Source organism: Ovis aries, chromosome 16, assembly GCF_016772045.2.
Source record: "Ovis aries strain OAR_USU_Benz2616 breed Rambouillet chromosome 16, ARS-UI_Ramb_v3.0, whole genome shotgun sequence".
Classification (NCBI taxonomy): Eukaryota; Metazoa; Chordata; class Mammalia; order Artiodactyla; family Bovidae; genus Ovis; species Ovis aries.
In genome coordinates, this window is record NC_056069.1 from 24,125,868 (window position 1) to 24,143,254 (window position 17,387).

Below are 17,387 nucleotides of genomic sequence, written 5' to 3' on the forward strand. Positions count from 1 at the left end.
TCTTGCCTTTAGTCTTACCCAGCATCAGGGTCTTTTCCAATGAGTCAGTTCTTCACATCAGGTAGCCAAAGTATTGAAGTTTCAGCTTTACCATCAGTCCTTTCAATGAACACCCAGAACTGATCTCCTTTAGGATGGACTGGTTGGATCTCCCGCAGTTCAAGGGACTCTCAAGAGTCTTCTCCAACACCACAGTTCAAAAACATCAATTCTTCTGCACTCAGCTTTCTTTATAGTCCAACTCTCACATCCATACTTGACTACTGGAAAAACTATAGCTTTGACTAGACAGACCTTTGTTGGCAAAGTAATGTCTCTGCTCTGGTTGTGACTTAAAGCAGAGTATTACCAAGTTGTTAGTGCCTACTTTAGTTGTTAATTGGTGAACAGTATGATACTGAGGTGGAAAGAATATTAGAACTCCTAATTTTATAAGTAATCAGACTTTTGGGAGAGGAGTAACTTGGCTAAAATCACACTGCAAGTTAATGGCAGAACAAGAGTGTCTAGCTTGCACTAGAAGTCCACTGTCCTTTTCACCCATCCAGTTTCTATTCTACTTCTCCAGAAATGTTCTCAATTCAGAACGATTACGGGCACTGCTTTACACTACCCCAGCTCAAATCTGGAGGATAAATCAGAATTCAATTCATTTCCAATTGTAGATATGTAACTGTCTAGAGTAGGGGCAGGTCCCTGTCAGGGGTAGTTTTTCTCAAACTTAAGCTTAAGTCTTAAATCAAAAGGTTGCATGGTGAGCACAGAATTGGAATATATGAGTATTCTAATGATATAATCATCAAACCAGAGAGGCCACATGGATTCCTTTTGATTTAGGATATTTCTATTTAGACAATGAGGTTGGAATTTTAGAATGTATTCACTCACATAATATTTATTGACCATCTGCTATGTGTCAGGCATCTACTATGTGTAGGCTCTGGGCCCAGGGATAGTCTTCTCTTGACAAGTGCTTTATAGAGATGTATTATTCAAACACTCTTCTAAGTTAGACAGCTAAGTGCCATTACTTTATCTCAAAAGAAAAAAATTATTATCTTAGAGGCCTTACATGATTTCTCTTCATTCGCATCATAAATCTGTACAGTAGAAAATAATTATCACATTTTTGCAGATGAGGAACTTGAGACTTACAGGGGCCAAATAACATTTTCAAGTCACACAACTAGCAAGTGGTAGGAAGGTCTTTCTTTTGTGGCTCTATTGTCCTAGTTCCCAGGTGTCTCAGTGGTAAAGAGTCTGCCTGCCAAGCAGGTAACTGGGGTTCAATCCCTGGGTTGGGAAGATCCCCTGGAGAAGGAGATAGCAACACCCTCCAGTATTTTTGCCTGGGAAATCCCATGGGCAGAAGAGCCTGGGCTACAGTCCATGGGGCAACAAAGAGTCAGACATGACTTATGGACTAAACAACAACAACAAATCCTAGTTCCATGATTTGGGAAAGATCCTAATCTCAAGTCTGCAAATCAATTCAGCAAACATTTACTGAATGACAATGATGCACAAAGTTTACTATGTGCAAGGTAGTGAGCTGTTCTCTAAAGAGGACACAGAGATGAAAAAGCAAGATTCTTGAATACTTGAAGGTTACAATATAGTGGAGAACACACACACATACTCATACGTAAAAGCTGGAATTAGGTAGATAAGCAGTACAAAAGATATGCTATGGGAACATAAGGAGGAGAAAAAATTCCAACTAAGAAGATCTGAGAAGGCTTTTGGGAAATGGGAACTGAAATTTTATGATCAGATTGCCAGGAGATGATAGGGAAAAAGAACTCTAAGGTGAGGCTCCCTCAGCAAAGGCCTGAAGGCAGGGCAGTGCTGGGCATTACCCACAGCATGGAGGACTAGAGATATTTTGGTGGGATTGTGGCAGATGATGCAAGAAAGGTAAAGAGATGTTAAAACCACGGAGGATTTGTATTTGATCTAGAAAATTTAGAGCTTAATTCTGTATGTAAAGAAGATCCTTTCAGGGATTTGGGGCAAGGGAGAAATATGATCCGCTCAAGATGATGCTTACTGCCTTTAGAAGCTTTGTCACTGGGTCTCCACTGCTTTGCCTCGTGCATGGTGCTTGCTGGGTGCAAATAAACTTGCGGCATGAAGGGAGGCGGACTAGACTAGAGGTTGAATTATCAGTTAGGTTCTTGTAATTTTCAAAAAGAGGACACATGGAATCAACACTACAGAGGAAAAAACCGTCTTTGATAGTGGAGTTAAGGGTGCCTTTGACTTTCTCGACAGGGAAGATAGCAATATTGGGAACAAGGCGCAAGTGAAAAGAACAGTCTTTTGGGGAGGATGGGAATAGGGAAAGAGTCTCAGTTCTGTTTTGGATTATGTTGTATTTGAAGTGCTGGTAGGACATCTAATACAAGAATTTCCAGGTCTAGAGCCTTTTGAGCCCTCTTTTCCTTGAGGAGGTGTCATGTTCATATGCCTGACTTCATCTGTTGTGTTTTATACAGATTTGTTCTCATTTTGGTTTGATAGTTAACTCTACATCCCTTAAAATCGTGGGGAAATAACTTAATACCCTATGCAAGAGCTACCCTGCCGAGAAAGAGAAGGGGGAAATGAGTTAAGTGGTTGGAGGGGAAGTGATATGATTTTTATGCTTTCAGCTGCCGACTTTACTCTCCATAGTCATTAACTGGGGTATGGATGGCGAAAAACATTTGAAAGGGACAGACTCTTAAGAAATCATTCAGTAACGGGACAACATGCATGTACTTTCAGTTCAGTTCAGTTCAGTTCAGTCGCTCAGTCGTGTCCGACTCTTTGCGACCCCATGAATCTCAGCACGCCAGGCCTCCCTGTCCATCACCAACTCCCGGAGTTCACTCAGACTCGCGTCCATCGAGTCAGTGATGCCATCCAGCCATCTCATCCTCTGTCGTCCCCTTCTCCTCCTGCCCCCAATCCCTCCCAGCATGTACTTTACTGCTAACTGAAAAATAATGTCTTGTAACCAGAGGTGACCTACTCTCCTGGGTACTCTTCTAATTGACGCTTTTACAGAGCTAGAACCTTCACAGGTTACATTTTAAGAGTCCTACTGATAGTCTGAATTATAAGGGGATACATTGATTTCTTCCCCCGCGCTATTTTGAGCTATATATTTTGGGGAGAAAGCATTTATTAGTTCCCTCCCTTTCCCCTCACTCCTCCGTAGTGGAGAGATCTGAAGTCCGTCCTCATCCAGTCTCGCACCCGCCCCCCACCCCGCGGGCCCCCCAACCCCGTCCCGCTCCTCCCCGGCCCCACGCAGGCTTTCCCCTCACCGGGCGTGGCTCGTGCCCCCGGACCGTTGGCACAAACACCAACCGTCCCTCCTGTCCCGTAAGGCGCGCGCGCGCCGGGCGGGTGGGGCGGGCGCCGGGCGGGTGGGGCGGGCGCGCGGGCGCTGGGGCGCGAGCTGGGCTGTGGACGCGCTCCCAGCCTCCAGCCGCGCGGGAGGAGCCGCGGTCCGAGGGACGCGCCAACAGACCGTTGAAATTGGGGCGGGGGAGCTCTCGGTTTGCGTTTCTGGGAAAGCAGTTGAAATCAGTGAAGCAGAAAAAGCAAGTTGCGAAATGGATAAGTTTAGTAAGATCCCATCTATGTAGAAAGCGTCACAGAGCCGGATTATTTATGTGTAAGTCTGTAAATACGTTGGAAAAGGTCTGACGATGCTTTGAGGAAAGGACTAGTAGCTTGCAAGAGCGGGTGAAAGGAGTTTACTTTGTATATTGTACATTTCTGAGATAGTGAACGTTGTTATTATTTAGAGTGAAAATGTTATCATGTAATTAACAAAACCCCCTGCGTTTGGGAAGCTTGGGTGTCCTTTTCCTTCCCATCGGTAGAGCCCTGCTCAGAATCAGAGCACCAGCAAGAGACGAGCCCGGAAAAGCTTCTTCCTTCTCGCCCTTCTCCGTGCCTCTCTAAACCACCTGTTTCCCCGTCACCTTCTTATTCCAAATCCTTCGAGGTGGACTCTGGCCTTTGCCAAGAGATCTTACGCACAGCCTTTCTCATTATTACAAATCTATCTTCAAAATTCACTCCCAAAGATATTTTGAGGATAGTAAATTACTCAGGCGCTGAACATTTGAATTAGCCCGTTATTCGTAAAACATATTTGACAAAAAGTTAAGATAAAATCTTTATAGAGTATGTATATATAGATATATATTTCCTAAACAGTTGTACCATAGTTTTTTTTCTACTTGTATAACCACATGATGTTAAACTAATTTTAAAAAATTTAAGGTTTCATTTTGAACTAATTTGGCATAGAAAAAGTTACAAAAATGGTGGATAGAATCCCATTATATCCTTCACCCAACTTCCCTAAATATTAACATTAAACATACCAATAATAAATGATTATAGCCAGGAAATTAGCATTGTTATTACTCTATTAACTAATCAACAAGATATTATTCACATTTCTACAAGTATCCAACAAATGTCTTCCCCCCACCCCCAGCTCTAGTCTAGATTTCAATCCAGGATCTCATAATGCATTGAATTGTCATGTCTAATTAGCTTCTTCTGATCTGTGGCAGTTTCTCAGTCTTTCTACCTGTCTGACACTTTTGAAGAGTACTACTGGCCAATTATTTTGAATGTCCTTCAATTTGGGTTTATTTAGTATTTTCTCATTATTGAAGTTATAATTTTTTTTGGGGGGGGGGCAAGAATATCACAGAAGTAATGTTGTCCCCTTCCAAGTACACAATATCAAGAGGCACATGAGGTTTATGTGTCATTAATGGTGAGATTGCTTAGTGAAGGTAGAGTCTGCCAGGTTTGTCCAATGAAACATCATAATTTTTCTTTTTGTATTTAATCATAAGAGGCAAACATCCTCATCATATTCACACCAGTTTTAGCATTCAAGGTTTCTGACTGGTATAGTGTGTGATATTTGCCAAATGGTGATTTTTCTGTTTCCATTATTCTGAAGTTAAATTTCAATCTGAATATTTAAAAGGCACAATAGCTTTTAAAAGGAAAATTTTGACTAATATTTTTCTACTTTACATTAGGGGGAAAAGGTATTTGGAAGCTGTGAGATACACCATGGAATTAGTGGCTACAGTGGAATTTATGAAGGTATTGCTCATAGAAAACTGAATTCTAAATGAATAATTTGCTATCCTTAGTACTTGTAAAGAACATGGGGTCTAAAATCATAATTTACATGTATTTATAAACTCATTAACTGAATTGGTTGTTACTCCTAAGTTTGTACCCATTCTTATAAATGGGTAAATGTAAAATGGTATTTAAAATAGACCAAAGACAAAAAGTCTTTAACACTATTTCCAATGTGTTGCTATTTTTAGTTGGTATTGAAAACTAATCCTTTAAATCAACAGAACATCTGACTCTTATCCAATGATATTTCAGTTTATTTAGCCTCCATGTTTGCTGAAAGGATTTACTGGAAGTTGGAATGAGTATCCTTTGAATGCACTGAAAGGAAAGTAGAATTCTTGTGGGTGAAGTTTAGAGATCTTTTAATCCAAGGGTTATTTGACTAGCAAGAATTTTGATGAATCTCATTTGAAGATTGTTACCCTCTGCAGCATTTCCCCTAACCTTTATCATTGTAGATAGAAAATTGTCTTAAGATTGGGTCTTAGCCTTGGTGCCATTTCTCTTGCTTTTCAGTGTGGAGGAACGCAGGAGACTGAGTTTAGATTTTTTTACAAAATCACTGACCCTTTTGACTATCATATCTGTTACTTTCCCCACCTTAAAGGCATAAACTCATATGTTGTATTAGAGGGAAAAGATCCCCTGGAGAAGGGAATGGCAACCCACTCCAGTATGCTTGCCTGGAGAATTCCATGGACAGAGGAGCTTGATGGAATACAGTCCATGGGGTCACAAGGAGTCCCACAGGACTGAGTGACTAACACTTTCAATCCATTGTCAGTTGGGGTGGGGGGGGGCAGGGAGGAGGTAGTTGATAAGGGGAGGAGGGAGCAGGCTTTCAGACTGTCAGAGGTTTCGCCTCCTGCCATATGGCACAGCTCTCCTCTCCTGGCAGCCTGGCAGCTCAGGTGTGGCAGCTAAGGCTGCACAGCCCATCTGGCTCCTTTTCGTTTTTCCCCAAGCCCCTCCTTCAACCCCCAATATCATCCTCTTCTTATCACTTATTTCCTAGTCTCTTCAGCTCTCTTGCTGGGTCTTCACTCCTTATCAGGTCACAGGCTCTTTCACCAACTCAATAACCATTGTTTGGGAAGAAAGCTCATAAGATCAAGTGAGAGAAGCTGACCACTTAGAGCAAAGGAGAATTTCTTGAATAAGTAAATCAGTGCTCCCCCCTTTCTTATCAGCATAGAAATCTTGCCACATTTCCCAGTCACTTTGAATAAGGAGGGAGAGCTGATGAACACGTTGGGGGAACACGCCTAAACTCAGTTGCTTACACAACGGTGATTATCGCCAAAACAGAGGTGGCCAGAGTTACTGTACCCCTCCGATGCCTCAAAGGCAGCATGATAGGGTTGGAGAATGAGAAGTGGGGGCCGAGGAGAAGGGTGCAGGACCCGTTATTACGAAACATTTTTGTTTCTAGTATGGAAAGAACGTTAATTCACAGAACCCGCTTCTTTGCCCGCCAACCCTCTCGCCTCCTGCGGCTCTCCAGCCCTCCGCGCCCGCCGCAGCTCAGACCCGCCACGGCTCGCGGCAAACCTTGGCGCTTCGAAGCGCGCCTCCGCGGACAAAGAGCTGGAGGCTGCGGGGCGGGGCCGCGGCCGGGAGGGAGGGAGGACCCAGGCGCGCGCAGGGGGAATCCCTCCCGGAGTCTGACGTCACCGCAGTTCTGGCCAATGAGAAGTCGGGTAGGGGAATTCCCGCTCCGGCGGCCGCCCAGCAGGCTTTTTAAACGGTACTCTGGGGACCACGCTCTAAGAGAGGTGGGAGGAGGGGGAGGAAAATGGAGGTTAGGAGTGAAATATGATCGTCCTAGGGGACAAGACTCCAGAGGTTTGTCGATTAAGGGTCAAGACTGGCTTATTCTTGGGGGACAAAACCAAAAGCGGTCGAGGAGAGGCTACGCTCGAGCCAGTAGGACAAACGCCTCCAGAGATGGAGTGGAAACTGGAGCGCGCCGCCCGGAGGAGGGTCCGCACTGAAGAAGAGATTCTGTGGGTGAGTAACGCTCCTCCGTTTCTTCGCCCCAACTTCCTAAAGGGGTTTCTTGTCGAAGTCACTGTTTGTAATACCTGTCTAGGACCAAGAGGTAGTTAGAACTCTAAATCTAATATTGAATTGTGTAATTTATATTCTGGAGGTGGTTGTTTGCTTTAAAAGTGAACGTAATTTGACAAGCTGAGGCTCTAGAAACATTCACACCTAATATTATGATTTTTGTAAATAGTATGTTGCCTCTATTTTCAAAGGAGGATGTCATGCGGGTGCTCGACAAAGACCTGAAGCAGAGGAGAGGTCAAGTTTCTCCCAAGGTGAGTGTCCAGTGCTTAATCGAGCTCTCTGTCTTAAATATGACTTTGAACAAACTAATTCTTGCTAAAGAAGATATTTGTTGGAAGTATGAAATGGTCTGAAAATGTAGAAAATTTGCACGTCTCATATCACTAACTACAGAGTCTATATCTAAAACATTTTTGTAAGTAATTGAAGATTTCTGCCAAATAACGGTAATCATTTGTATCTGAATGGTGCTTTCCAGTTTTTGCCTCTACAGAAAAAAAAAAAAAGCTTGAATGTGTCAGGTAGGCAGTGCATCTCTAGCTGGCTGTTAAAATTTCATTTTAACAGTTGCTAGTTGCACTCCCCTCTGTTGCATTCATAATCTTGCCTTCCAAAGAATCGGAAATGGTGCCATCTGGTGGTCAAGAGGAGAAGTGCATAATTCACCGTCCTAGCTTAGTAATTTAACTGTTGATCCAGTTAATTTCACCTTGAAAGTCTGAACGCAAAGGTTTTCAGCTTCTCTTGTAATCAGTGTGAAAATAAAACAAATCCAAAGATTTTCATCTTAACTTTTACATATAAAGAGCTCTTTTATCTTTATGGATCCCAGATGGCGCTAGAGGTAAAGAACCCGCCTTGCCAATGCAGGAGACAAAGGAGACGCGGATTTGATCCCTAGGTTGGGAAGATCGGGTGGAGAAGGAACTGGCAACCCACTCCAGTATTTTTGCCTGGAGAATTCCATGGACAGAGGCGCCTGGTGGGCTGCAGTCCATAGGGTCGCACAGAGTCAGACACGACTGAAACAACTTAGCATGCATGCGTATGCTTTAGATTTCTCATTATCAGGATTCACTTTTTTTCTCTCTAAATAGTTCACATTCCTTTAGTCTTTACATATCGATTCTAGTTTCAAATCCACCAGTATTAGAGTTTTCTAGACCTTCACATTTTTCTGTATTTCATTGGTGACACAATAAATTCAACACATAACTTTCAGAATGCACTTTCAGAATGCAATGACTAATATCCTTTGTATCAGGAGAAAACAAATGGCATTTAATTCCTTAAATTCCCTGAATACTCATATATTTATTTTTCCTGAACATAGCTGAAGATTTGTCTTATGCCCAGATTTTGCATAACCATGACTCCTAGATATTTTACTATTTAATACAAACGACTGGCTTTTTGGTCTGTAAATAAAAGTCATTGGAAAAACTGTAGTTAATTATAACTTTCTTAATTCACTTGTAAGCCATAACTATTTTCATATCTGAGCCTTAGTTTATAAACCTAAGTGGAAGTATTTTGAAAGTTTTTTTTAAAGTTTTTGAATAGATGAAAAAATATTGATTTTATTTCTTATGATATTTTTGGAGAAACAGGTTTTGTCGATAAGTTTTAAAACATGTTACTATTAAGATGAAAGTTCTGCCACTGTTTCATGTTACAAATTTAGCCTCAGTGACCTCATGGGCCATGATGAGCAGCAGTGACCTGAATCAGGTAGGCAGTGTATTGTTAGCTGGCTGCTTTGGGTCAATTCAGCAGCCACAACTGCCCTGCCACTTGCTTCTGGATAAATTCTTCTTGTTAACGAAGTACACCGGTGACCTATGTGTGATGGGTTGGCAGTGTATTGTTAGCTGGTTGAATATGTGAGTGCCATCAGCTAACATGCAACTGCTATCTTATTGCATGTATAATGAGCATCAGTAATGGGTATAATTAAATCTAGGTAATATGTGTGTGTGTATGTGTACTTTTTGCCATGAACCAGGACCCTCTTTACATAATGCTTATTACGACTTTTCACTTATAATACAATGAACAGCTTTATAATGATGAAGAAACTACTCAATAATAATCAACTATTACTTAATCATGTTAAAAATTTCAGATAATATTCTGGAGTCTGTCGTACTTGTAGACAGTATTAAAGTATTTGAGAAATTATATATTTGAAGTACAAAATTTAGAATATAATGACAATTTGGAATGGAAAAACTAAAATGTTTCCTCCAATTTTCAACTAAAAGTCTTCAATATTCCTTTTGAATGATTAGTTTCTTAATTTGACATTAGAGTAGGTCTCAGTTACCATGTGTGTATACAGCTAAAGGTAGAATGTAGGTAACTTGCCAAATGAGTCAGTCAACTTAATTTGACATTAGAGTAGGTCTCAGTTACCATGTGTGTATACAGCTAAAGGTAGAATGTAGGTAACTTGCCAAATGAGTCAGTCAACTAAAACATTTTCACTTGAATATGAAGAAAACTGGGGATCTAGAGGAGCTGGGGGATGGGGTTGATTGTTTAGAAGACTTGTCTCCAGTCTTCATTTTCTGTAAAATCACAGACTCATACAGTGTTTAGAAAAGAGCATGAGATTTAGTTTGTGAAGGGGGAGAACTGACCATTCAACATAATTTTAAATATTTTCTTATTCCCTTGGAGCACATTTTGACCCATGGAGCAGTTCCAGGTTTGTGCTGGGTCCCAGACACACTGTGGTCGTGTAGACATTTGCAGCAAGTTCTTGGAACTGACTTTTGCTGGTTTGGTCAATTATTTTTACCCTAAATTAGGTGTAAGAAATACATTACATTCTTTACTGCATTGGATTATAAGTTATTGGTAAAATAATTTAAATTCTTATTTAAATGTAAGTGTTTTTAGAACCATGGGTTAAATAGATACCTATGATTTGACTCTTAAGTGTTTTGCTACTTTCAAATCTTATCTCCTTGTTGTTGCCTAGTATCATTCCATTTTCAGCATCTTTGTATTTAAGTATCCTTTACATGTAAATATTGTTTTCATCTTGTTTTTCTGAGGTTAAATTTCAATATGTTATTTTCTATAGACAACCACTGATCTGTTGATAAAAAATAAAACCTACTAAATTTAAGAGGCTGGTCCTTTGTGTTTCACTTTTTAAAAATTTTTGTAAAGAGCAAGACATAAAATGCCAACATTGATACTGAATAAACAGAAGACATAGTTGTTCCTATTACTGAGATGATGAGAAAGAAGAAAGAATGGAGTGCAGTAAAAATAAATGAGATCAATGGGTAAGAAGGTGATTGTATGTATAAATTCAAAAAGAAAACGTTGCCATAGAAGTGAGAAGGAAAGAGAGGGGTCACACTTGGGATGTCAAAGGATGAGAAGAGGAAAGAGGGTTGAAAAAGAAGAGGGAGGCAGGCAACACTGGTTCAGAGTATTTTTTCTTGGGTGTTTTCTCTTGCGGCAGCCCCATTGGTGCCGGGGATGTAATTGCTCCCCATCACACCCTCTGGAAAATGTCCTACTCCCTCACTACTCTTTACTTGCCCTCCGCCAGCAGCTCCTGCCCCCAAAAGAGAAGGCTTCCCTCTGCAAAGTGTGGCCTTAACTATTCAGAGGGAAGAGGGTATGTGAAGAATGGAAAGACGTGTTATGTATTAGTTTCTTGGTGTAACAGTTAGGATTTTATTGTTCCCTGGGGAAGATGAAGTCAAGCTGAGGGGTAAATATAGAGTGTCATCATATTAGCTTCACCCAAAACTGACATTTTTCTTTCAAAGGGACATGTTGTCAGGACTACACGTGATTTTGTACAGGGATCACTCAGGATTTTCCAGCTCATGATGGGCAGTCTTGAAACACAGTCATTATGTTTAAAGAAAATAGAGAAATAGTTTTTGTTTTCCTTCTTAGATTTTGTATATATATATATTTTCTTATTTTTTACTGGAGTGTCTTCCTACTTGAAATTACCTGAAGTCCAATTAGGTCATTTGCTGGGGTCCAGCCCCCGCAGGATCCAGGGAAACCCGAAGGAGAAACGGCGCCGGCGATTGCGATTGATTTAGAGAGAGATAGATAAGAATGTTGTAGATAAGAAAATAGAGGAGAGAAAGAGGCTGATATTCCTTGGTTTACATAGAGAACCAATAAAACTTCAAGACAAGAAGTTTGCCCTGTTCACGGAGGCCACAGGTGCCCTCCCGGTCTCCCGAGGGAGTGAAGACGCAGAACGTCTTCCTGTTCAGGTCTTAGAAACCCGGGCAGATAAGTGAATGCAGGGAGCCCCCATGCTCCAAGGGATCAGCTTGAAAAAGAGAGGGAGAGGGAGAGAGAGAGAGAGAAAGATAGAAGAAGAAACACGGGGTGACCAAGCTTCTGCGAGGCCCCCTGTTAATGTCAGAGGAGTTGGTGAAAGTCATGAAACAGTAAAACAGACAGATTCTGGTTTTGGGGTAGATGCTCGAGAAAGCCTAGGGAGCCCCTTGAGTTCTGAAGCCTTGCTTAACAGTTCTCTTCCACATGGCCTTTGTCATGGGTGGGATCTCCCGTGGTGGCCTCTGGCAGTCATTATAGTGTGAGTATACAGTTAAAATGTTAGCAGCTTTTCATAATTCAGTAACTGCATATACATCCACATTTATATATAACCTGTCAAAATAGTATATTTGTGATAACAAGAAGGAGTATATATGTTATGTTTTTGCTTCAGATTTTTCTCTTTCGAGATTCTTATGATACTCTGATTAAGTCTGATTTAAATCTTTTTGTGCTAGAGCCAGCTTGTCCTAGTTGGTGAGAATCGATTGCTAAATTTTCAGAAATTTTACAAGCCCGTTATGAAACAGTAGATTAAAATTGACTATGTGCAATTGTTCACGCCATAGAAATTGGAAATGCAGCAAATTGAAACTCCTCCATAGGGATTTGGTTGTTAAGCATTCATGAGTCACCACTGTATGTTTGTTACATGGTGGTGGTTTAGTCACTAAGTCCTGTCTGACTCTTGTGACCCCATAGACTGTAGCCCACCAGGGACCTCTGTCCATGGGATTTCCCAGGCAAGAATACTGGAGTGGGTAGCCATTTCCTTCTCCAGTGGATCTTCCTGACCCAAGGATTGAACCTGGGTCTCCTGCATTGCAGGTGGATTCTTTACTGAGCTACCAGGGAAGCCCATATGTACGATCAGGTCAGTTCAGTTCAGTCGCTCAGTTGTGTCCGAATCTTTGCGACCCCATGAATCGCAGCACGCCAGGCCTCCCTGTCCATCACCAACTCCCAGAGTTCACTCAAACTCATGTCCATCGAGTCGGTGATGCCATCCAACCATCTCATCCTCTGTAGTCTCCTGCCCCCAATCCCTCCCAGCATCAGAGTCTTTTCCAATGAGTCAACTCTTCACATGAGGTGGCCAAAGTACTGGAGTTTCAGCTTTAGCATCCGTCCTTCCAATGAATACCCAGGACTGATCTCCTTTAGAATGGACTGGTTGGATCTCCTTGCAGTCCAAGGGACTCTCAAGAGTTTTCTCCAGTACCACAGTTGAAAAGCATCAGTTCTTCAGTGCTCAGGTTTCTTTGCAGTCCAACTCTCACATCCATACATGACCACTGGAAAAACCATAGCCTTGACTAGACAGAACTTTGTTGGCAAAGTAATGTCTGTGCTTTTGAATATGCTATCTATATTGCTCATAACTTTGCTCCAAGGAGTAAGCGTCTTTTAATTTAATGGCTGCAATCACCATCTGCAGTGATTTTGGAGCCCAGAAAAATAAAGTCTGACACTGCTTCCACTGTTTCCCCATCTATTTCCCATGAAGTGATGGAACCAGATGCCATGATCTTTGTTTTCTGAATGTTGAACTTTAAGCCAACTTTTTCACTCTCCTCTTTCACTTTCATTAAGAGGCTTTTAGTTCCTCTTCACTTTCTGCCATAAGGGTGGTGTCATCTGTATATCTGAGGTTATTGATATTTCTCCCGGCAATCTTGATTCCAGCTTGTGCTTCTTCCAGCCCAGCGTTTCTCATGATGTACTCTGCATAGAAGTTAAATAAGCAGGGTGACAATAACAGCCTTGATGTACTCCTTTTCCTATTTGGAACCAGTCTGTTGTTCCATGTCCAGTTCTAACTGTTGCTTCCTGACCTGCATACAGGTTTCTCAAGGGGCAGGTCAGGTGGTCTGGTATTTCCATCTCTTTCAGAATTTTCGACATTTTATTGTGATCCACACAGTCAAAGGCTTTGGCATAGTCAATAAAGTAGAAATATATGTTTTTTCTGAAACTCTCTTGCTTTTTTGATGATCCAGCAGATGTTGGCAATTTGATCTCTGGTTCCTCTGCCTTTTCTAAAACCAGCTTGAACATCTGGAAGTTCGCGGTTCACGTATTGCTGAAGCCTGGCTTGGAGAATTTTGAGCGTTACTTTACTAGCATGTGAGATGAGTGCAATTGTGCGGTAGTTTGAGCATTCTTTGGCATTGCCTTTCTTTGGGACTGGAATGAAAACTGACCTTTTCCAGTCCTGTGGCCACTGCTGAGTTTTCCAAATTTGCTGGTATATTGAGTGCAGCACTTTCACAGCATCATCTTTCAGGATTTGAAATAGCTCAACTGGAATACCATCACCTCCACTAGCTTTGTTCATAGTGATGCTTTCTAAGGCCCACTTGACTTCACATTCCAGGATGTCTGGCTCTAGGTGAGTGATCACAGCATTGTGATTAATTATAGTTATTAAGAATTACATTTATGTATGTATATACATGCTATAGGTACACTATGATTAGTATAAAATTTCAGAAATGAAATACAACTTCTAGGGAATATTTCTGGCCAGTTTGTATTTATCCAAATGTCCGGCACACTCTGCTACATGTAACAGCACACTCTGCTGCCATTAGATGAAGATCAGGAGTTAGCAGGAAGTACTCCTCTCCACTTCCCAAACAAACTGAAACAAACGTCAAGTCACTGAATTATTAACCACTAAAAGTAAAATAGATTTTGTCTATGTCAGAAGGGCAACTGCTCAATACTCTTTTACCTACTATTTTTCTGTTATCCTTCTCAGTCAGGCAGCCCATAGCAGTTTATTTCCCAGACTTTTTGATGCTGAGACAGAGCTTATGCTCAATTCAGGAAAGATGCATTATTTTTTCCTCTGTGTGTTTGCTGGCGGTGTTCATGAGTCATTTAAGGTCTGGGTAGCAGAACATGAGTAAATGGCTCTCTTCCCTTTTACCACATGTAGCCTGGTTGGACAGGCGTCCCAGCTGACTCAGTGGGTAAAGAACCCGCCTGCAATGCAGGAGATGCCAGAGATGTGGGTTTGATTTCTGGGTGGGGAAGATCCCCTGGAGGAGAGCATGGCAACCCGTCCCAGTATTCTTGCCTGAAGAATCCCGTGGACAGAGGAGCCAGGCGGGCTACCGTCCATAGGTCACATTGAGTCGGACACAACTGAGGTGCCCGAGCACACAGCCCAGCACAGCCTGGTTGGACGCCATAACCCTGAATGGACACCCATACGTCACACATTCAAACCCCCACCTGCCCTCCCTGCATCCTCAGAGTGGTGAGAGAATCAAGTCCAATCTCGTGGAGACTGCAGAATGAATAAGGCAAACAAGTCAGGAGATACATGAGTTAAAAACCTACTTTCTATGCCTTTGGAGAGAACTGGTGGTTTGGGGCAGGATGGACATCTGAATTGTGTTCTTCGGGACAGTTCTGGTCTGTCTGGCAGTGGGGTGTCTGTGTAGCCTCTGCACTGCTGCACATACCCTGATGTGAGCACATAAGCACCCCAGCAGTCTCACAGCACTGCTGTGAACTCATGGGAGTCATAAGTGGGAATATATGGCAAGAATGTTCCGGAAGCAGCACTTGAAGGCTAAACAAAGTTTTGCTTAGAGGCCCAGAATTCAAATTGCTTAAAGGCTTTTGGGGGCACACTGGCAAAGGACAGATAGACTGGTTAGGTGGTTTCCATTTCTTCAACAATAGGTTAGTATTGATTCCTGAACACTTGACTCACCTTGGTAATTCGGAAGGGGCTTTTTGTTCAATTTGAGTCCCCCTACCCCCACCATAACCAATTTACAGGTGAGAAAACTGAAAAGTAGTGGCCTGGCTAAAGGCCCTGCTGCTGGTGAGAAGGAGAAGCAGGCTTACTTACACTGACCGCCATTCTTCAGGAGCTCCTGCAGATCCCCTTTACCTGAGGGGAACCACACTCCACCCCTACCTGAGAGCTTACTAAATCCATTCAGAGCTGAGGGTTGGACATATATGTTGAAGCAGAAGGTATTCCAGGATATATTTGGTTTAAGAACTTGTAAGTGCTGTAGCAGAATTATATACTCAGGTGGGCATTGCTGATTTCATCATGAAAAAGAATCTTCACTTTCACTCATCAGGTCAGAATTGGAGAGTCAATTCACTTATTTAGACTGGGTCTTCCTTCTTAGCCAACTTTTTTCACATTGTTTTGCCCCCACTATTCCTGTTTAATTCCTTTATGAAATGAAGATATATTTCATGGGGCTAAGGTTGCTTTGTTAGTAATTAGAAGGCTGACAAAACATAAAGATCAGGACTTTGGGAGAAAAGATATATTGTGATTCTCAACAAACTCAGTGGTTGCTGATGTTTCTCGTGTAATTACACTCACTCCCTTTTTTTACATTAACCATTTTGACTGTTTGAAGTTGATTCTTCTTCTTATAGCCATGGGAATGATGTACCATTGAATTCTTTCCAAATGGCTAATCTAGTTTGACCAGATTAGCAACCAAAATTAACCTGTAAGGAATTAACCAAAATTAACCTGAAGGAATCAAGCTGAATGATCATATACTTATGGCTTTTTTCTTACACTTGGGAATTTTCACTCAGTAATACAGACTGACTCAAGTGTTAATATTTTAATTGTGGAATTTGAGTTACTTCTGGAAAATAAGAAATATTGAAAATGATCAAGGCTTTTTCAAATGTTATGTCATTTATATTGACATTAAATGATAATGTCATTAATAAACAACTATGCAGAGGACATCATGAGAAACGCTGGGCTGGAAGAAGCACCAGCTGGAATCAAGACTGGCGGGAGAAATGTCAATAACCTCAGACATGCAGATGACACCACCCTTATGGCAGAAAGTGAAGAAGAACTAAAGAGCCTCTTGATGAAAGTGAAAGAGGAGAGTGAAAAACCTGGCTTAAAACTCAACATTCGGAAAATTAAGATCATGGCATCTGGTCCTATCACTTCATGGGAAATAGATGGATAAACAGTGGAAACAGTGTCAGACTTTATTTTTCTGGGCTCCAAAATCACTGCAGATGGTGATTGCAGCCATGAAATTAAAAGACGCTTGCTCCTTAGAAGAAAAGTTGTGACCAACTTAGACAGCATATTAAAAAGTGGAGATATTACTTTGCCAACAAAGTCCATCTAGTTAAAGCTATGGTTTTTCTAGTGGTCATGTATGGATGTGAGAGTTGGACTATAAAGAAAGCTGAGCACCGAAGAATTGATGCTTTTTAATTGTGCTTTTTAATTGGAGAAGACTCTTGAGAATTCCTTGGACTGCAAGGAGATCCAAGCAGTTCATCCTAAAGGAAATCAGTCCTGAATATTCATTGGAAGGGCTGATGCTGAGGCTCAAACTCCAATACTTTGTCCGCCTAATGTGAATGAAGAACTGACTCATTTAAAAAGACCCTGATGCTGGGAAAGATTGAAGGTGGGAGGAGAAGGGGATGACACAGGATGAGATGGTTGGATGGCAACACTGACTCAATGGACATGAGTTTGAGTAAACTCTGGGAATTGGTGATGGACAGGGAGGCCTGGTGTGCTGCAGTCCATGGGGTCACAAAGAGTTGGACACAACTGAATGACTGAACTGAACTGAACTGATCTGGCTGGATTGGAGAAGGAAATGGCAACCCACTCCAGTATTCTTGCCTGGAAAATCCCATGGACATAGAAGCCTGGTGGGCTACAGTCCATGGGGTAGCAAAGAGTCAGACATGACCAAGTGACTAAATGACATTGATCTGGCTGGATATGGTAAAACATACCATGACCCTGTACTTAACAAAAT

General features: G+C 41.7%; 1 protein-coding gene across 1 annotated transcript in view; it reads left to right on the top strand.

Moving 5' to 3' along the window:
• The first annotated feature begins 6,948 nt into the window (after nucleotides 1-6,948).
• Nucleotides 6,949-17,387, top strand: part of CDC20B (cell division cycle 20B) — a 71,997-nt gene continuing 61,558 nt past the window's right edge. Inside the window, exons 1-2 of the mRNA XM_004016988.5 lie at nucleotides 6,949-7,188; nucleotides 7,440-7,502. Coding sequence (XP_004017037.2) covers nucleotides 6,994-7,188; nucleotides 7,440-7,502 — 258 coding nt within the window. The 5' untranslated portion in view covers nucleotides 6,949-6,993. The remainder of the gene's footprint in view (nucleotides 7,189-7,439; nucleotides 7,503-17,387) is intronic.